The sequence below is a fragment of the Acomys minous genome, assembly GCF_964271855.1.
Source record: "Acomys minous genome assembly, chromosome: 9".
NCBI lineage: Eukaryota > Metazoa > Chordata > Mammalia > Rodentia > Muridae > Acomys > Acomys minous.
This window is the reverse complement of record NC_140490.1, coordinates 40,311,551-40,333,010: the sequence shown is the minus strand read 5'-3', so window position 1 is coordinate 40,333,010 and position 21,460 is coordinate 40,311,551. Positions and strand designations below refer to the sequence as shown.

The following is a 21,460-nucleotide window of genomic DNA, read 5'->3' as shown; positions in this document are numbered from 1 at the left end:
AAATAATGTGGACTGGATGGCAGGTGCCTGTAATCCCAGCTCTTGAGAAGTGAAGTCAGGAGAACCAGAAGTTTAAGGTCAGCCTTTACCCTGTAGGGAATTGGATGTCAATATGGGTTCATGAGATTCTGTCTCTGAAAATTGAAAAAGAAGGGGGGAAAAAGAGGCAGATCTCTGGATCTCTGAGAACAAGCCCAGGCTGGTCTACAGAGTGAGTTCCAGCAGCCACGGCTACACAGAGAAACCGTGTCTAAAAAAAAAGTCGGGAGCCAAACAGTCAGGCATGGTGAACAACCTGTGATCCCAGCAGTTGGGAGGTAGAGACAGGAGGATCAGGAATTCAAGTCAACCTGGACAACTTGCAAATCTGTCTCAAAAACACAAACAAAAATAAAGCCCGATGTGGGGTTATATGCTTGTAATCCCAGCACTGGAAAGGCAGAAAGGGGGATCCCTGGAGCTCACTGGCCAGCCCACGTAGCCTACTTAGCAAGTTCTAGGCCAATCGGGTGGGGGTGGGGAAGACGACACAGAACCTTGTGTCTAAAAGATGTGAAGCGCTAAGGAATGACCCCAGGGCCATCCTCTGACCTGCACACACACAAAGGAAATTATGGTTGATGAAAAGTAAATGCAGCCAGGCGAGGCGCACGCTTTAATCCCAGTACTCAGGAGGCAGAGGCAGGCAGATCGCTGTGAGTTTGAGGCCAGCCTGGTCTACAAAGCGAGTCTAGGACAATGAAGGTACACAGAGAAACCCTGTCTCAAAACAAAACAAAACAAAAAGAAAAAAGAAAAAAAGAAAAGTAAGTGCAACTTAAGATCATCATATAAAACAAAACAAGCCAAGTTCTGGGAAACAAATAGAAAAATCATGGGTGGTTTTTCTCCTTTGTGTATCCTAAATTTCACAAATTTCTAGGCAACATTTTCAGTCTTTTGTTTTGAAGTCCAGCTTTGTATGTGAAATGAGGGTGCTGCTCCTGCTGTGCAGAATTAACAAGAGGCTGAAGTGGGACAACACCCTAGCATTCGTTGCCCTCACTGAAGGGGTGTCACCCTGCTCATTGCCCCAGTATGGGAGGAAAACCGTAGTACCTTTAGAACAAGCTCCTGGGTGTCCTGTCATAGGCATGCCACTTACACTCAGCGTGTGTCTTCCTTCTTCCCAAACCACAGGTCACCCAAAACAGTGGTGTCACCCGTGAGCCAGATGGCAGTGCAAACCCAATCCACTCCAAAGGACTCAAGCACAGTGGAAGACTAGAAGTGTTTGTGCCTGGTCAGCCTTGTTGGGACAGCCACCACCAGCTCCCAGTGACCCTTGGCCTCCTCTTCCTCCTTTCTTATATCAGAAGAATATGGAGGCGTGGGACCAGATTGGGCTGCAGCCAGCCTTTGACTGGGCCCGGATGAAGCTCCTCCTGCCCTTCCTCGTTAGCGTGGCCCTACAGGTCATGACAAGGGACAGGGCTTTGAGAAGACCTGAGGTGGTGGTTTAGTGGTTAGCCTTCCCAGCCCCTCTGGGTGGATGTGCTGCACTCCCAGTGTCTGTGTTTCCTCTCAAGGTCAGTTGGGAGCAACTTCCTGCCGCTTCTGTGAAACTGGAGCTTTCCTGGAGACTTTGCCAGGACAGCACACAATAGACTGGAGTGGCTGCCTGTAGAAACTTGGAGCTAATGTGTCACTCTCTGACCCTCAGATGTACAGGCTTGCCTGATATAGATCCTGCCATGACATCTCCTGGCAGAGCACTGCCATCTCTGCTGTCCCTCTCTCCAGTTCCCAAGTGGTGCTAGGTGTTTGCAGCAGCTGGGGCTTAAGGAGACCTGAGTGCCCAGTGGAATCCTGGGAAGCACCAAAGGGGGCCTTTGCCCTTCATCACGAGGTGCTCTGCCCAGGGTCATACGAGAAAGCCTCCCACCTGCTGTGTTCCTTGATGATTCTGTGTCCTGATAAACTGCCTCCTGCCCACCTATGCAAAGGGTACCTGACTAGTTCTGCGCCCTTGTGTAGTGGGCTGTCCCACCCAGGTCGCTGTGGTGCTGTCCTTCCTTTGTCATCGTCAAGGAGATTCTGAGGGACCCAGGAGCCAGGGGGCCCTGAGGAGGAATGTAGAAGTGGTGCAGGTTCCACAGCAAGGAAAAGGGTCCCCAGGCCCTAAGCTGACTGTTTCCTGCTGCTGTTCTGTGTCCTGGAATCCACTGGGACACAAGTAGGAGTGGGTTTTTCACATAACTTCCAGGAAGTACCCTGACGCTCCTTGTCATGGAGATAAAATGGCTTCACTTGTTAATGCTGTTGGATACACATAGGGATGGGGCAGGGCTTAACCATTTGTCCTTTGGTCACACAGCCCTGGGGTTTACAGCCATGTTGACATTACTATGATAGATATCTCTACACAGTCAGCCTCGGTGCCCTCAGTAGTGATCTCACCCCAGGAAAAGTCTCCCTGGAGCCCTAAGCCCAGCCACCCGTCTTTTATGCAGGGCCCCATTTATTCTTGAGATACTTGATCTAGCTACCGAGTAGAGGACTACGGGGAGGCCAGGGTGAAAGCTGTGTCCATAAGGCTGTCTCCAGGGCATGCCCTTCAGGGTAGCTCTCCATTAACCTCATGTCAGGATGCTGTGTCTTAAGGTCGGGTTATGTGAGTGGTTGGGTGGCGTTGCTTAAAGACAGGTGTCCTTTTCCTGCTCGCTTTACAGAACTATCGTAGTTTCCACAGAATTTCTCATAGGCCTTGTGGTCCTTGAGAGAGCCTTTTCCATGGCTCAGAAGTGACAGGGGAAGAGTGTAACTACAGCCTTGGAAACTGATGCAGATGGGCCAGCCACACAGCCCCAGCCCCAGCTCACTGTAGCACACCACCCCTAGCCTGCTGTGAGAGGCTTTTGACTCGAGAGTAGGCTCTCAGCTTTTGGCTTCCCAACTGTGGGCCACCTTAATGGTCTCCCTAGAACCCTGTGCACCCCAGTCTGTCAGAATTAGTAAAGATGACAGGTAAGGAAGTGAAGGGTAAGGTCACGATTGGGGCCACAAAGGACACGAGCCCTTGTCCTGTAAGACTTCCTTGTCTAGTTTCAGCAGTCTCCAGCTGCATGTTCAGCACTGCTGGTGTGAAAACCCTAGAAGTGGCTCACTCTTGCCCTTTGGGAGCTCACACACTTGGAAATTGTGAGTTGGGGAGTTACATGTGGCACATGGGATGCCCAAGATGCAAACACTAACAGCTAGAGTATGAGAAGACCGAGAAATGAACGTCTGGTCTGTATAACTTTTGAGGTTTTGTTTTCTAGTTTGTTTCGTGTAGCCCAGGCTGGTCTCAGACTTGAAAGGCTAGCTCCAAAGTGCTGATCCTCCTGCCTCTACCTCCCTTGTTCCAGGATGATAGGCCTGTGCCACCACATCCGGTTTCATCCATGTTGTTGTATATGTGAGAAGTTTTGTTTGGCTGTTTGATTTGTTTTTTAAGGACAGGGTCTCACTATGTAACCCTGTCTATCCTGGAACTTACTCTGTAGACCTAGCTGGCCTCAAACTCGGAGACCGCCTGCCTCTGCCTCCCAAGTGCTGGGATTAAAGGCGTGCGCCACCACGAGAAGTTCATTTTTTAGTGCTATTTAGTAGTCCTTTATTCAAATCAGTCACAATGGAGCCTTTGTGTTGTTGAATGATTGTGTCTTTTCTCCTTGAGGGTTATCCCAAATAAAGCTGCTGTAAAAACTCTGTGTCATTTGGTGAGTGCACTCCTCTACTCTGTGTCATTTGGTGAGTGCACTCCTCTACTCTGTGTCATTTGGTGAGTGCACTCCTCCACTCAGAAGTGGGATGAAGGGATTGGCACATGTTTTTAGCCAAAATGGTTGGTGTTCTTCCCTTTGGTGTGTAAAGGTCCCAGTTGTCCCACTTCTTATCTGTCCTGAGTAGTGTTACTGTCCCTTAAAGCTGGTGGCTCTGATGGCAACCCGGAAGTTGTACCAGGGGCCCATTCCCCTAATAGAGGGTACTCTTACTTCCAGCATTAAAACAAAACAACCACAGCAAAACTGGCTGTTGCTATGTAGACCAGTCTGGCCTCAAACTCAGACATCCATCCGTCTGCCTCTGCTTCCTGATATTGGGATTAAAGGCGTGCATTACCATACCCAGCCTACTCTCAGCATTCTTTTTAAGACCACATGTGGAATTCACTAGCCTAGGGCCACACACAGCAGATGAGCATCAGACAGACAGAGCTCCTGCCCACAGCTCCAGTGGCCCAGGAAGGTCTCCCAGAGGCAGTAGCAGGGAGCTCAGGCTCCGGAACCAGTCAGCGTTCAGATACCTGGTCTGTGCCCACAGGGCCCTGTGGTCTAGGTTAGTTAGCATCCACCTGCATGTGAAACTGTGCTACCTCAGAGTCTCTGCCTATACCCAGCCTTAAGTACAAAGACCATGCATCCTGCTTTAGCACTCTCCAGGTCAACCATGGTGAAAGTGGGTCAACTTTATAGTGCAGTAACCCATGCTGGCCACTAGGTGGAAGACAGGCCATCCCTCTCCCTTTTTCTTTTTCTTTTTAAATTTATTGGACAGGGAACACCAACCCCAGTACCTTAGTGTTAATTTAATGCCAAAGAGAATTAGGCAGATTTCTCCTAAATCTCTGTGTTCAATAATTTACTTAACCCTCAAGACAGGAAATACACGAGCATGTCTCAGGCGAGCTACCAAGCAGTCTTGGAAAAATCTGACCCCATGCTCCCAATTACTTTATTTTTAAATATTGTCCTTTTTTGTTTTGTTTTGTTTTGTTTTGTTTTGTTTTGTTTTGTTTTGAGACAGGGTTTCTCTGTGTAGCCTTGGCTGTCATGGACTCACTTTGTAGACCAGGCTGGCCTCGAACTCATAGCGATCCACCTGCCTCTGCCTCCCAAGTGTTAAATATTGTTTTTACTTCTTACTGTTATTACGGTTATTTGGGCACATGCATGCCCCTGGGCATATGCGGAGGCCAGGGCACAACTTGCAGGAGTTCTCTTCTCCCATGAGATTCAGAGGTCGAGCTCTGGGATTTTAAGTTCCCTGAACCATCACAGGCTAGCTTCCAGTTCTTTCCTTCCATAAGCTGCTGCCTGTACTTGAAAGGCTGCCTCACCCTGCCACCATTACACTTGAAGGGCTGCAGTATTAGCCACCTAACTAGGCGTAACCTGATGTTTGACTGGCTTGGGATGCTTTTCTTATTTTACTTCAGGTTATGATAGAGTCTCGCGTAGCCTGGGCTACCTCCCAGATGCTGGGATAATGAGCACACGCCACCACATTATATTTTGCTTTTTTTGTTTGTTTGTTTCCTTTGACATAGGGTATCACTATGTAGCCCAGGCTGGCCTTGAATTTATTATGTAGCCCATGTTGGCTTCAACTTCACAGCAATCCTCCTGCCTTAGCCTCCTAAGTACTGGAATTCCTGTACCGAGCCACCACACAGGCTTCCATACCCTCTTGTTCTCTGCCCTGCCCACCCCACCCCCCACCACCCACCACCCATCTCTGCTTCATTCTTACACCTTGTGGTCCAGGAGAGTGTTCCCACTCTATTTCTCAGAGTAAGCCTGTTGCCCAGCTCAGGCAATCAGGACATAAATTTGGAGCTCTTAGTGACTACCCTTCCCAATGTGTAGGGAAATCTGCCTGAGAATGAAAGCAACACAAAGGAAAACAGCTAACAAGTGAGAAGAAGCCGAGTGTGGTGACTCACGCTTTAATGGAGGCAGAGGCAGGAGGATCTCTGTGAGTTCAAGGACAGCCAAGGCTACACAGAGAAACCCTGTCTCGAAGGAAATAAGTGAAAAGCAGATTTCTGATGAGTACCCTATCTAGCCAGGCCCAACCCCAGCCCCAGAATCTGCTAATTGTGACTTTTCCCTGAATCTGTTTGTGCCTAGATGCTTTCAGTGAAGAGTTCTGCCTAGGGGCTGGAGGCACACCTCAGAGATACAGCACTTACCTATTGTGACAGAGAAACTCTGGCTTCAAGCCACTTAGCTGGGGTTAGGAGTAAGGTGTGCTTTATTGTTGTTTTGTTTGTGGTGGGTTTAAGGATTGAACCTGGGGCCTTATTCACGCTAGACAAATGCTTTACCACTGAATTAATAACCCTAGCCCAAAAGCCGGGCGTGGTGGCGCACGCCTTTAATCCCAGCACTCGGGAGGCAGAGGCAGGTGGATCGCTGTGAGTTCGAGGCCAGCCTGGTCTACAAAGTGAGTTCAGGACAGCCAAGGCTACATAGAGGAACCCTGTCTCGAAAAACCAAAATAAATAAATAAATAAATAACCCTAGCCCAAGGAGGTCATCTTGGACCCTTAGCACAGACATTCGCAGTATAAGCCACTTTCATGAGACCCCAAGAAGTAAGGAGCTGACTCCAGCTAATCCACAGAACTGCAAATCAAACAAAAGTGGTTGAAGTCACTGCTTTAGGGTTTCTTTTGCTGTGATTAAAACACTGAGACCAGAGCCGGCGCGCGGTGGCTCACAGCTTGGGCCTAGAGCTGTTGGAGTTTATTACCTTTCTTTCTCACCTTTCTGGAGTTCCTGACTGATGCCCAATAGCAGAACTATAAGGAAGAAAACAGAGCAGAAAATGAGTCTTTGCAGTTCAAACGTTGTGACAGGGCATCATTATTCAGCCGTGCTCGGCCTGGAACTCTTTCTGTAGACCCGCTTCAAATGTGTGATAATCCCCCTGCCTCTACTTCCTGAGTGATGGGATTACAGGTGTGCACCACCACACCCAGCTAGAGAATGCGACTTGACCACACTGTCAGGCTCCCGGATCGTGCGCTTCCTGAACCCTGAGCCACAGCTGGACAATAAAAGCCCGCTGGGCCGCCACCGCTTTCGCAGTTTCCCTGGAGCAGATGAGAGTTGAGTTATCTGTTGCTTGCAATTGACTAAAAAGTTTGAGGGATGGGAGGAAGGTCTAAGTGTGAAAAGGGGAATCTCTTTTACCTCAGCACCTGCCGTATGCCCAGGCAAGGCCCTGAAACAGGGCCTCCAACTCCTGGCTACAATTGTAATAAAGCGGTACAAAGGAGACCCCAGTGTACCCAGAGTGTGTGACAGGAGACAGGGCTCATTCGGGGCTGGGACGGGATGGGTCTCCTTGAGGAATTAACTCCTGTTTTCTGAGGACGTGGATCAACTCCAAGGCCTTGAGCATCAGGCCTCTGTTCTGACACTGAACTATACCCCAGCCCAGGAAGTGATGTTTAAACTGGGCTGGGGTGTAGTTCACTTGGTAGAGTGCTCACAAAGCGTGAACAAAGCCCTGAGTTCGATCACCAGTACCACATAAACTAGCTGTGGGGGCACGAGCCTATAATGCCAGCATTTGGAAGGCCAAGGCTATCCTCAGATACGTAGTGAACATAAGGCCAGATTGGGCTGTAGACCCTGTCTCAAAAACTGACACAAAATAAGATAAGATACAGCAAACTGCACCATGCATTGTCTTGTATACCATAATCCTAGCTCTCAGGAGACTGAGCCAGGAGCAACTCCAGTTTAAAGCAAGCCTGACCTATACATAACAAGTTCTAGGTCAGGCTGAGGCAGATAGTGAGACCCTATCTCAGATTAACTAATTCACTGAATGTAGCAGGAGTAGTCTGGGGGTGTAATTCAGTGACAACGAGCCACTTGGCACATCCAAGGCCCTGGTTCCAGTCCTAATACAACAAACAGGTGGGAAGCTGAGAGGAATCAGCACGAATGCCAGATCAGAAAGAGTACGGGGGAAATCCCAGACAGATTAATCAGCACCTGCTGAGCTCCCCAGGCACAAAAGCACTGTCCCTTGGGAAGCAAAGTGTGCTGCCAGATGAAGAGAGGCTGATTAGAGTCAAGTCCTTCAGGACAGATGAGTCAAGACTACACCAGTAGTAGCCAGGTGAGCACGTAGGAGCCAGGTGAGCACGTAGTGGCCAGGTGAGCACGTAAGAGCCAGATGAGCACATAGGGGCCAGGTGAACATGTAGGGTTAGGTCAGCATGTAGGGCCAGGTGAGAACGTAGGGGCCAGGTCAGCATGTGGGGCCATGTGAGCACGTAGTGGCCAGGTGAGCATGTGGGGTCAGGTGAGCACGTAGGGGCCAGGTGAGCATGTAGGGGTCAGGTGAGCATGTAGGGGTCAGGTGAGCATGTAGGGGTCAGGTGAGCATGTAGGGGTCAGGTGAGCATGTAGGGGTCAGGTGAGCATGTAGGGTCAGGTGAGCACATAGAGGCCAGGTCAGCACGTAAGGGCCAGGTCAGCTAGTAGGGCCATGTGAGCATGTAGCAGCGCCTGCCACACAGCCTGATGGCCTAAGTTTAGACTCCAGGAATCCATGTAAAAGCCTAAAGTGGTGGCACCAGGACTGACACCCAAGGTTGTCTGACTGTCACACATGCCATGGAGCACACACCTTCTTCCCTCCCACCTTTACCCCGCAACATGTAATTAAACAATAAATACATTTTTAGAAGCAGTAAGCATCAGGGACAAACCAGGAGCTTTAAGTTCAGGCAACAGTTTGGGTCACTGAGGGACAGGGCTCAGGCTACATGACCAGGAAGGATCCTAAATGTTTCATGCAGTCCAGCTGTCTTCCTTTGCAGAAGAATTGTCCCAGCTGGCCTCGTTGATCCTTACATCCCCTCCTGGTGGGGTGGGGAAAGTCACAAGACCCTAACCTGGCCACCCAACCGCTCCCGACTACTGAGCGTATGCAATGCAGCCTTAATTGCTTTGGTCCAGAGTATAGGGCAAGAAAGACTAAGAGAGGAGGCCAAGCAAGACTAAGGGAGGAAGCTCCATCTATGCAGCCTTCATCCCTGCTAGGAGGAGCAGCACCCACACTGGTATGAGTAGCCCCTTTCCTGTTCTCAGTAAAAAAGCCCAATAAGCTCACTGGTTCCCCAGAGTGAACGAACTTTGGTGGAGAAGGGGAGATACTGTTGTGTCTCCCTCTGGGAAGGAGTTTTAGAAATACTTAACAGGCTAGAACAGCTGCAAGATGGGCAGCTCCGCCCCATCAACACTATGCCCCGCCCCCACCAACCCTATGCCCCGCCCCCAGGCGGGACACTGGGTAAGATATGCAGCACCAGGGCCCTGTACCTCAGGAGCTCAGTTTTGTTAAGGTGGGATCCACCAGGAGATATTCCTTCTGGGTCTCCCTAGCGCTGTTCCCAGCATATACTTCACCGGGAAGAGGAGGCGGTGTGTAACTAGAATTTCCAGCTTCTGCTTTGAACGGAGAACTCTGCCACAGAGCGTGTCCTTCACACCTAGAAAAGGTCTCAGAGCACACATGCCCATCTATAGGTTGCTATAAACTTAGGTAAGAGTGAGCCTTAAAGATGATGCCCAGAAGGCTGCAGATATGGCTCAGTGGTTAAGAGCACTGTTTTTCCAGTGGTCCTGAGTTCAATTCCCAGAAACCACGTGGTGGCTCACAATCATATATAATGTGATCTGATGCCCTCTTCTGGCATGCAGGTGGTTATGCAGGTAGAGCACTCACATACATTAAAAAAAAAAATCTTTAAAAAAAAAAAAAGATAACGCAAAGCTGGAGAGATGGCTCAGAGGTTAAAAGCACTGGCTGCTCTTCCAAAGATCCTGAGTTCAGTTCCCAGAAACCACATTCTACCTTACAGCCATCTATAATGAAATCTGGTGCCCTCTCCTGGTGGGCAGGCATACATGCAGACAAAACACTATACATAATAAATAAATCTTTTTTTTTTTTTTTGAGACAGGGTCTCTCTGTGTAGCCTTGGCAGTCCTGGACTCACTTTGTAGACCAGGCTGGCCTCGAACTTACAGCGATCCGCCTGCCTCTGCCTCCCGAGTGCTGGGATTAAAGGCGTCCGCCACCACGCCCGGCTAATAAATAAATCTTTAAAAAAAAAATGATAATGCCTACATACTTATCCTTTTCTTCCTCCTTCCATCCTTTCTTCTTCCTCTCTCCCTCCCTCCTTCCCTTTCTTCCTTGCTTTTCTCTGAGATGGTATCCCAGGCTGGGCAGGCTAGATTCATGAGGAGCCTTCTGGCCAGGTTCACAGGTGCTCGGATCTCAGAGAGTGAGCCATGTTGCCTAAATATGTGCTTTTTTTTAAAAGACAGTTTCCCTGTGTAGATTTGGATGTTCTGGACTCACTTTATAGACTAGGCTGGCCTCAACCAAGTGCTGGGATTACAGATGTGCGCTACCTGCCCGGCTCTTTCTTTCTTTCTTTTTTTTTTTTTTTTAGTTTTTTCGAGACAGAGTTTCTCTGTGTAGCCTTGGCTGTCTTGGAGTCACTTTGTAGATCAGACTGACCTCAAGTCACAGCAATCTGCCTGCCTCTGCCTCCCAAGTGCTGGGATTAAAGGTGTGCACACTATTCCCGGCCCCCAGCCTTAACCCTTTTATTTTAACTTTTGGAGGTGCTGAACTCTAACCCAGGGCTTCTCATGTGTTAGCCAGCTACATCCCAACCCCTCACAATGTTTTTTAGATCCTTCTTTTCTTTTCTCCCCCACCCCCACCCCCTGAGATAGAGTTTCTCTGTGTAATAGCCCTGGCTGTCCTGGAACTCCCCTTGTGGACCAGGTTGGCCTCGAATGCACAGTGATGCCAGCTGCGTCTGCTGCCCCAGTGCATACAGGTGTGCAGCACCACGCCTGGCCCTGCTCTAGATCCTTCTTTTCAAGATGTCAAACTTAACATCTTTTTTAAAAAAAGATTTATTTATTTAACACTTGCAGGCCAGAAGAGGACACAAGATCTTATTATAGATGGTTGTGAACCATTATGTGGTTGCTGGGAATTGAACTCAGGAACTTTGGAAGTGCTCTCCAGCCCCAGACTTAACATCCTGTAACGGTTGACTCGTTTCTAACAAATAGAGTACGGCAGAAAGGACCAGACTGTATTGACTGGGATGGACAAAGGCTCAGAGGTGAACAGCATTTGTTGTTTTTCTAGAGGAGCTGAGTTTGGTTCCAGAACCCACAAGGTGGCTCTCACAACCACCTGTAGCTTCAGATCCCAAGTTCCAGATCATCCGGTACCTTCTGACTTCCCCAGGCATCCGCATGACATACATACAGACGTGGGCAAAATGCTCTTATAGATAAAAATAAAATAATTGCATCTAAAGAAATATGTTTTAAATGATCAGAGTGTGGTTCCTGAAGTATGTCCAAGCAAATGTCACGACAGCCACCTTCTCTCTCAGATTCTGACTCAGGGATGCCAGCTGGAGTGAGAACCCTCCAGTGGCCTGACTAAAAGGATCTCATGGAGAAAAACAGAGCTCTACCACTAAGTAAGAGTCTTAGCCGGGCGGTGGTGGCGCACGCCTTTAATCCCAGCACTCGGGAGGCGGAGGCAGGCAGATCACTCTACAAAGTTAGTTCAGGACAGCCAAGGCTACACAGAGAAACCATGTCTCAGAAAAAAAAAACAAAAAAATAAAAATAAAAAAGAGTTTTAGCTGGGCTCCTGGGCTCTGTACTAGCCCATCTGTACATTTTCTTGTAAAATTAGTTCTAGCAAAGAGCACTGGGAAGTCAGTTTGGCTGGATCCCAGTGTCCGATCATGCTGAGACACCTGACTGGGCACCTACCCTCCCACTGCTCTCTACCCGCTCACTTGTCCATCCTGACCACAGAAGTCTGATCACCATGGCTCCTTACTCCAAGATTTTATTTCTCCATACTGAGTTTATAGTCTCCATCTCTGTCCCCCACCAGAAGACCCTGGTACAATGGTCCTAAATAAGTTCTTCCTTATTAATCTGTAGCAAATACATCAGCCCTGGGATTATTTTGGTTGGAGTTTTGGTATGCTTATTGTAAATTTGCATTTATCTATTTATTTATTTACACAGTCTCATATAGCCTAGACTGGCCCCACCATTATACCTGGTGGAAGACAGAAATAGAAGTATCAGAAGTTCAAGGTCATCTTCCAATCCTGTGCTCAAGGCCAGTCTGGGCTACAGGAGACCCTGCCTCAAAAAACAAAAAACACACAACAACAACAACAAAATGTAAATCAGCCATGGGAAAATCTGTTTCCTCTTCCTTCTCTTTTTTCCCTGGCACACAGGCACCATGAGCTCCTCACTCTGGTGTGTACAGCCCTTCACTGCCTCTGCTGTCTCTCCTGTCCAATCTACAGATGCCCCAGTGACACTTCATGTCCTCCAGCTGCGTGGAATTCCAGGCAGGCCCCCCAGAATCCACCTGAGGGCTTCGCAGTCTAGTGCCCCTGCAGCTGCTGCGCTTTGCCTAGCAATCCCCTCCCTGTGTCATCTCTGCCTCGCTTTCTCTCTTTCCAGATGTCCCACCAGACAGACACTTGCAGTTCAACATCCTGGACTTTCCCCAGATGTTCACCCGTAAGCCTCCAGACCATTCCTGACTGTACATCTGGGCCCATGTGCCTCTCTGGTAACGAGAGCCCCTCAGTCTTCTGCTGGTGCCCAAGTCCTCCTGAACTTACAGTCCGTGGGAGTCTACTCCTGGTCTGCTGTTGAGGACATGTGTCCCAAACCAGCCAGGTAGCTTTGGCTGTCCTGCCCTCGCTTTGTAGACCAGGCTGGCCTCGAACTCACAGAGATCCACCTGCCTCTACCTCCGGAATACTGGCATTAAAGGAGTGTGTCACCATGCCCGGTAGCTCAAACCTTTTAATCCCAGCACGTGGGAGGCAGAGTCAGGTAGATCTCTGAGTTCAAGGCCAGACTGGTCTACAAAGAGAGTTCAGGATAACCAGGGCAACACAGAGAAACCCTGTCTCAAAAAACAAACAAACAACAACAACAAAGAAGGGTGCTGGAAGATGGTTCCTGGGTTAAGAACACCCCCAGGGTTCAGTTCCCAGCACCCACATGACCATCAGGCAGCAGCAACTCTAGTTCCAGAGGCGCCTATGCCTTCTTCTGGCCTCCCTGGCAGCAGGCACACATATGGTACACATACGGAATGCAAGCAAAAACACCCATATATATAAATACATCTTTTTTTTTGTTTTGTATCTGTTTGCCTTTTTTGAGGGGACAGTGTCTCACCATGTAGCCCTTACTGGTCTGGGACTCACTCTGTAGACCAGTCTTGTCTGAAACTCACAGAGACCTTCCTGCCTCTGCCTCCTAAATGCTGGGATTAAAGGTGTGCGCCACCTGCATAAAGAGAAAAAGAAAGAAAGGGGAGGCAGCAAGGTGGCTCAGGGGATAAAGGCGCTTGATCCCAAGCCAGATGAGCCGCACTTGATCTCCAGAACCCACTTAAAGGAGAAGCCAGGCGCTGGTGGCTCATGCCTTGAGAGGCAGAGGCAAGTGGATGTCTGTGAGTTCTAGCTTGGTCTATAGAGTGAGTTCCAGTATAGCCAAGGCTATACAGAGAAACCCCGTCTTGAAAACCCCTAAAAAAATAAAGAGAAAGAGAAAGAGAGAGAGAGAGAGAGAGAGAGAGAGAGAGAGAGAGAGAAAGGAGAGAACTGACTCTAGAGCTGTCTTTTGACTTCGTGCACATGCTGTATGTAGCACAAATCCCCCAATAAGTGTACATTTAATTTAATTTATAAAAGAATATTCTATCTCTGGGGCTATTGTGATTTACTTAGAAATGAGCATAAACATGAGCTATGAGCATGGAGACCATCTGGGTTCTGTACTGGGGCTCATTAAGACTCTTTGGGGAGCTGTGTAGAAACAAAAGCAGCTGGGGAGAGCTTCCTCTGAAGAACTACCTCTCTGCCTCTGGGTGTCTGCCTAACTCGCTCCCTCATTTGGGTTTTATACTCTTTTATTTATTTATTTATTTTTTTTAATAAGCCTGCATGACTGGAACTCACTATGTATAACAGGCTAGCCTCAAACTTGTGGGAGATCCCCCGCCTCCATCCCGCCCCCTAAGTGCTGGAACTACAGGCCCGTGCCAGCACACCCAGCCTAGCATATGGACAAGGCTGACCTCAAATTTGCAGCGATCTTCCTGCCTCTATCTCCCAAGTGCAGGCATCACATGCATGGGCCATTGCATTGGCTCCTTAAAGTCTTTTCAAGTCCCTCTTGGTCTCAAGAACCTTGCCTAATTTCTGGGTGGCCGTTGGGTCTAAAGTGGCTATGTCCACATTACCACACATTGACCATTCTGTGCTGAGTGTGGACTGTGTGCCAGCATTGGTCCTGGGCCTCTCCCATCACCACAAGGGGTCATCAAAAGCACCACACTCACAGTAAGTGAAACAGGCTTGGCATTACTTCTCCATGATCACAAGCCCAGCTAGTTTTCAGATGCAACCTTTAAACAGCCCTTCAGTTGCTATGGCTGTCCCTCTATTCTGATCAGCAAACCTGACCTCCTGAAGCACGGAAAAGTGACAGAAAACAGGGTATAAGGGTGAGTGGAAGGGTTGGAAGATGGCTCAGTGGTTAAGAGCATGTGCTGCTCTTGGAGAGGACCTGAGTTAGATTCCCAGCAGCCAGTTTGGTGACTCACAATTGCCTTTAACTCCAGCTCCAAAGGATCCAAGAACATCTGCAGACATACATATGCACGTATATAAATAATAAAAATAAATCTTAAAATAGTAAAAGAAGCCGGGCATGGTGGTGCACCCCTTTAATCCCAGCATCCGGGAGGCAGAGGCAGGATGATCTCTGTGAATTCGAGGCCAGCCTGGTGTACAGAGCGAGCTCCAGAACAGCCAGGACTACACACAGAAATTCTGTCTCAAAAACAAACAAACAAGCAATAACAACAACAAAGCCAACACTTATTGTTCTTGCAGAAGAGCTGAGTTTAATCCCCAGAACTCCTAACTGCCTAACTCCAGCTCCAGGCAATCTGGCTCACCACCCATGCATGCTCTAACACACAGGCACACTGCCTAACTCCAGCTCTAGGCAATCTGGCTCACCACCCATGCATGCTCTAACACACAGGCACACTGCCTAACTCCAGCTCCAGGCAATCTGGCTCACGCATGCATGCATGCTCTAACACACAGGCACACTGCCTAACTCCAGCTCCAGGCAATCTGGCTCACCCACGCATGCATGCTGTAACACACAGGCACACTGCCTAACTCCAGCTCCAGGCAATCTGGCTCACCCACGCATGCATGCTCTAACACACAGGCACACTGCCTAATTCCAGCTCCAGGCAATCTGGCTCACCCACGCATGCATGCTGTAACACACAGGCACACTGCCTAACTCCAGCTCTAGGCAATCTGGCTCACTACCCATGCATGCTCTAACACACAGGCACACTGCCTAACTCCAGCTCCAGGCAATCTGGCTCACCCATGCATGCATGCTGTAACACACAGGCACACTTGTATGCACATACTTCAGAATACAAAAATTAATCCTAAGGGGGAAAAAAAGAAAAGAAAAGAAAAGAAAAAGAAACTAGAGTAAATGCTACATGTCTTTAATCTCAGTATTCATGTGGCAGAGGCAGGAGGATTGCTGCAAATTCTATGCCATTCAGATCTACATAGCAAATTCCAGGCTAACCAGGCCTTCATAGTGAGACTCTGTCTCAAAAACAGACAAACAACAATAACAAAAAGAGGCTGGGAAAAGTGTAAAGTAATAGCAATCCATTAATTCTGAGCACTGGTTATCTATATAGGTCACTCTGAGTACTCCTTTTTATGTGTGTAGAATGGTTTTGCCTACGTGTATGTCTGTGCAGCATGTGTGTGCAGTGCCATGGGAGGCCAGAAGAGAGCTGTTAGCCTCCATGTGGGTGCTGGGGTCTGACCTTGCTCCTCTTCAAGCGTAGCCAGTACTCTCAGCCGCTGAGCCATCTCCTGCCCCTGCCCTGCCTAGTTTTTCTGTGATGTGCCAGTCACTCATAGGGATATGGTCTGGGAAACAATTATTCATTTTCATTATCGTGCAAACATCCTGAATGAATGTACACAAATTTAGATGGTACAGCCTATGCTATATAATGCTCTTAGGCTGCAAAACGATGTAGCGTATTATTCTGAAAACTGTAGACAATTCTTTCTGTTTGTTTTGTTTTGTTTGAGACAGGGTTTCTCTTGTAGTCCTGGCTGTCCTGGAACTCTCCTTGTAGACCAGGCTGGGCTTGAACTCACAGCGAGCTGCCTGCCTCTGCCTCCTGAGTGCTGGGATTAAAGGTGTGTGCCACCACAGCCCGGTAAACCTCAAGTCCATTGAGAGCTGATGACCAGGATGGGATTGGAAGCACCCGTGCGGACAGAGCACAGTGGATTAGCAGTCCGGCGCCTTAGCCACTCGGCCACCTTGTCATCCCTACTGTAGACAATTCTAACACAGCGGCGTTTGTGTCCGAACTTATCGAAGCATGGTGAAGGAATGTAAAGTCCCGGCTGCAGGAATTTTCTCTCCGCTCTAATCTTACGGGACCGCCATGGGACATGCGGTCTGTGGTTGACTAAATCATCTTAATGTAACGTGGTTCTATATTTTTAAACTCTCTCAAAATAAAGGTTGTTCTCAAAGAAAGAAACGAAGCAAAGAAGAAAGATGAGGCCCGTGTCGGAGGATGGGTTCTGAGCTAGGGCCGGGCTTGAGCTGAAGTGAGGCCTGGGCAGGGGTTGGGCTGGCTCGGTGGAGGACCTTCTACACAGAGGCCTGTGTTTCCTGAGCCAGGCTGCTGGCCAAGAGCAATATCACCGGCACCAGGCAGCCTCTGCCCTCAATTCCAAGAGCTCCCCTCTCCCCTCCAACCCCCCCACTCTGGTCCCCCGAAGGTGGGGGTAGGTGAGTCCTGGCCTCCAGAGACCCTCCCTGAGAGATACCGGGTCTGTAAAGTCTGCCCATGGCTTGGTATGTCATGGGTACCCTCCTCAGTACTGGACTAAAGCACGGGAAGAGAAGGATCAGCCCTAGCTCCCACATTTCTCGTCCCCTTCCATATGCCTTCTAGTGAGTCGCTGCCTTCTAGGAAACGCCGCCGCCGCTGCCGGGAGCCTGGAAGCCAGTGTGGTGGCTCATACCTATGATTCAGGTGCTTGAGAGAAGAGAGGAGGAGAACTGCTGAAAGGGAAAGGCCAGCCTGAGCTACAGATCTCCACGGTGAATTCCAGGACCGCCAGGGCTATCTAGCCAGACTCTGTCTCAAACAAACAAACAAACAAACAAACAAAAAAGAGCAAGAGGATGAAGCCATCCCTCCTGCTGCCTGTATCTTTCACTCCGCTAATCTTACTCATCTGCCTGGAGGCGGGCTCTGCTTTACTGCCTTGCGTGGAATTTAAAAGAGTCCATGAACTCAGGGTGTGGTGGTACACACCTCCCCAGCACAAAAAGGAAGGAAGAAGGGAGGGAGGGAGGGAGGGAAGGAATGGAGTAGTGGAGAAGGAAAGAGAACAGGGCACAGAGGAAACTGAGCGACATAGCGGGAAGCGCTGGGCGCCCCACCTAACTAGCCGTTAATAAAAGACTTGCCAGTAGACCCAGTGAGTGGAGGAACGACCCTGGGGGTGTAGGAAACAGTTCAGTCAAGAGACTTAGAGAATGCATCTTGGGAACTGAGGGCAATCTGAGGGTCTTGGGGATCTTGGGAGACTGTGGGGTTACGGGGAAGCTCCTAATTAATTGGCACTCGGCTTAGGAAACACCCCAGAGTTGAAATGAAATCTGTTCTGCAGGGTCTAGACCCTGTTGTCAGCTCACCAGGGAGCCCAAGAACCGTATTCAAGAAGAAGAGTCCCCAGAGGGCCAGAGAAGTCCAGGAGTTCTGAGGCATTCTAGCTGCAAAGCAAGTCCTTAAGCTAGAAGCCTCCCTTCCTCCTGGACACTTTGAGGGGTTAGACTGTGGACTGGAGGATCATAATAAAGTTCTTTTTCTTCCTCCACCCCTGTCCAGTGGTGTGTGTGTGTGTGTGTGTGTGTGTGTTTCTTGAGTTAGGTTCTCAGTAGTTCTGGCTGTCCTAGAAGTCACTAAACAGCCAAGGGTGGTCTCCTTAAACCCACAGTGATCCTCCTGCCTCAGCCTCTCAAGTGCTATAATTACAGGTATGAGTCACCACTTCCTGCTTAGGATAAGCTGCTTTCAAAAACAATGGTAACAAGTGAAGTGATTTATTTTGGGGAGGAGACAATTCTTATTGTTGGAGAAAAGAAAGAAAAACCTAGAAAGCAAACTGTTGCCCACTGGAGTTCAAGGTTAGCCAGGACTACACAGTAAAATTAACACACACACACACACACACACACACACACACACACACACACACACACACTTTAATCCCAGCACTCAGAAGGCAGAAGCAGGCGGATCTCTGAGTTTGAGGAGGCCAGCCTGGTCTACAAAGGGAGTTCTGCACTGCCAAGGCTACACAGAGAAACCCTGCGTAGAAAAAAGAAAAGAAAAGAAAAGAATACCACTATCTTTTGGGGAGCGAGAGTGAAGAGAGATAGACTCTCCTGAATAACAATACAGTCGTCTGGACTGGGAGCAGTAAGGTGGCTTCAGACATATCAAGAACTCACAAGTTCCTGGGTCTGGTCCCCAGCATAAAATAAAATAAGATTAAAATTTGAGTCTGGAGAGATGGAGCAGTGGTGATGAGCACTTGTTCATCCGGAAGACCCAGGTTCTATTCCCAGCACCTACATGGTGGCTCACAACCATTCATAACTCCAGTTCCAGGGGACTCAGCATCTTTTTCTGCCTCGAGGGCATTGTATGCATGTGCTGCACAACCATACGTGCACACAAAATAACAAAATTAAAGGAAATTGAAAATAGAAAAGGAGGGCTGAGCTGGGCATGGTGGTGCACGCCTTTAATCCCAGCACTCAGGAGGCAGAAGCAGGCAGATCTCTGAGTTCGAGGCCAGCCTGGCCTACAAAGTTATTCTAGGCTAGCCAAGGCTACACAGAGAAACCCTGTCTCAAAAAACCAAAAAAAAAATTAAAAAAAGAAAGAAAAAGAAAGAAAAGGAGGACTGGACAGTTGGCGCAGTGGTTTAGAGTGTATTCTGTTCTTCCCAAAACCCACAATGGAGTGTTCACAATGACAGTAAAACACACACACACACACACCACATATATATACACCACACACACCCCACATGCCCACACATACTATACAGACACACACCTTGAACACATACACACTACATATATATATATATATATATATATATATATATATATATATATATATATACAAACCACATGCACATATACAAACACACCATATATATACCATATACACACATGTTCATATACTCACATATACTACACACATACATACTACACAGACACATACCATGTACATACACATACACATAAACTACATGCACATAGACACATATACCACATGCATACATACACTACACATACACATACCACACATTATGCACACACATCACATCCACACATACTACATAATTTACACACACTATGTACACATACTACACACACAGTCATACATATCATGCACACCCACACCACACATGCATACACTCACTCACACAGACTCCACATGCACACCACACACACACACACACACACACACACACACACACACACACACCATGCTTGCAAATAGAAATTTTTGCAATAGGGTTTATCTATTTTGTTTTTTGTTTGTTTGTTTGTTTTAGCCCTGGCTGTCCTGGACTCATTTTTGTAGACCAGGCTGGCCTTGAACTCACAGTGTCCACTTGCCTCTGCCTCCAGAGTGCTGGGATTAAAGTCGTGCACCACACGCCCAGCATGCAAATAGAATTTTTTAAAGGAAAGGAAGGGAAGCTTCTGCAGGGTCTCACCCTGGGGGACAGAACTGGGAGCCTCACAGGTGACCTGCGCTGTGTTTTTTCCAAAGAGCTCCAGAGGTGCAGACCCCTGGGCCTTCAGGTGAGACATGGCCTTGCTGGCTTCCTAGTTAAGCCATAGTGTACAAGCACTTGACAGAAGTGCTTGCCGGTGAGACAGACCTAAGCCAGGTGGGGAGGAAACTCTCTGAAGACACCTAAGGGGCGCCGGGCACTTGAGATACAAAAGTGAGGTCAGCAGCTTCAGTTCCGGCCCGCAGGAGCTTAACATTTCCAACTGCTTACACAGATGACTCTCGTCACCATGCGCAAAGTGTGACGCAGAAACAATGGTTCTAGGTGTTCACAGGTCATATATGAACATGTGAACCCTCCTTTTGCAAGTTTCCTGCAGACTATAGCATGATTTTCTGACTTAGGAGAAAATGAAGACAGGACAGGGAGTGACAGTACCGAGGCTTGAGGCCTTGTTCTTTCTCTGTCCTAACAAATGGAGCTTGGCAGATAGGTGCACAGGGCTGCCCTGGGGGGTGGGGTGGGGGTAGGGGTAAACTGAGACCACAGGATGCAATAGCATTAGCCAGACCAAGAGGAGAATGGATCAAACAGGAAGAGAGCATGCATGTGCTAAGGCCAGGACGAGAACTAGGGCAACATAAACGTGACAAAGCTTTGCACATGTGGCCCAGACTTCCGCGTCCATAGGACAGGCATGGGATGTTATCTGAAATTTCACCGGGGCCTGAGTGGTGGCTCCCACCTATAATCTCCTACCCAGGAACAAACCAGGCTTGTCCCCATGTAGTTTCTGCGATCACATGAGTTCGGGGTCCTGTAATCCCAGCAGTCTGGAAGCAGAGGCAGGAAGATCATTGCAAAATAGAGGGCAACCCGGTCCTCACAGAAGACTTGCCCACTAGCCAGGACTACATTAACTAGGTCTGTTTTCAAAAACCAAAACCAAATAAATTTAACAGTAAAGTTTAAGGGCCTGAGAAATAGTCTCCTGATTAAAGCACTGGCTACTATTTCAGAGGATTGGGGTGACGTGCCCCAGCTCATGGGAAAAATCGAATCAGGGTTCACCTGAAAGAGGGACTGGGGATTAAAAGTAGGGTACAGAGATGCGAGAAATCAAGTCGGGAAATTTCTGATCAAGACTCTCTTTAATGCGGACGAGTAAGACGTTATATAGTAAGGTCAATGGGATCTATTCTGATCCCTCTCCCTAGCAAGAAGAGCACTAGCTTGAATAGCTCCCTGTAAGAACTTCCTGAGTAGCTCTCTGAAAGGATTTCCTTAACCCTCCAGGTGTTTCTCAGTAGGGACTTCCCTACTTCTTTCAAAGGTAAATAGTCCAAGGATGGCCTGGAACACAAAGACCTCCTCCAGCAGAGCTCAGCAACTGGAAGGTCACAGCATGCAGCCTAAACGCAGGATTTCTGACATGGCAGAATTTATCACGGCTTCCCACATTTGAGTCTATAACTTCAGCTCCAGAAAATCAACCCTCTTCTGCTATCTGCAGGCAATTAGACTACATTGCAGGCAAAGCATGATGTAAAATAAAAATTAAAACTTTTAAAAATAAAAATGTAAAAAGCAAAAACAAAAACAAAAACAAAAATGAAG

General features: G+C 48.4%; 1 protein-coding gene and 1 pseudogene across 3 annotated transcripts in view; one reads left to right on the top strand and one right to left on the bottom strand.

The window, feature by feature from the left end:
• The window catches only part of ZNF346 (zinc finger protein 346), a gene marked incomplete at its 5' end in the record, with an annotated part of 28,913 nt that extends 25,184 nt beyond the window's left edge, over positions 1-3,729 (top strand). For both annotated transcript variants that reach the window (XM_084795823.1, XM_084795821.1), the window contains one exon: positions 1,180-3,729. In XM_084795823.1, the coding sequence (XP_084651949.1) occupies positions 1,180-1,267 (88 nt within the window). In that variant the 3' untranslated portion in view covers positions 1,268-3,729. The remainder of the gene's footprint in view (positions 1-1,179) is intronic.
• The window catches only part of LOC311605065 (small ribosomal subunit protein uS2-like), a 986,626-nt pseudogene that overhangs the window by 657,621 nt on the left and 307,545 nt on the right, over positions 1-21,460 (bottom strand). The gene's annotated exons all lie outside the window — the stretch shown is intronic.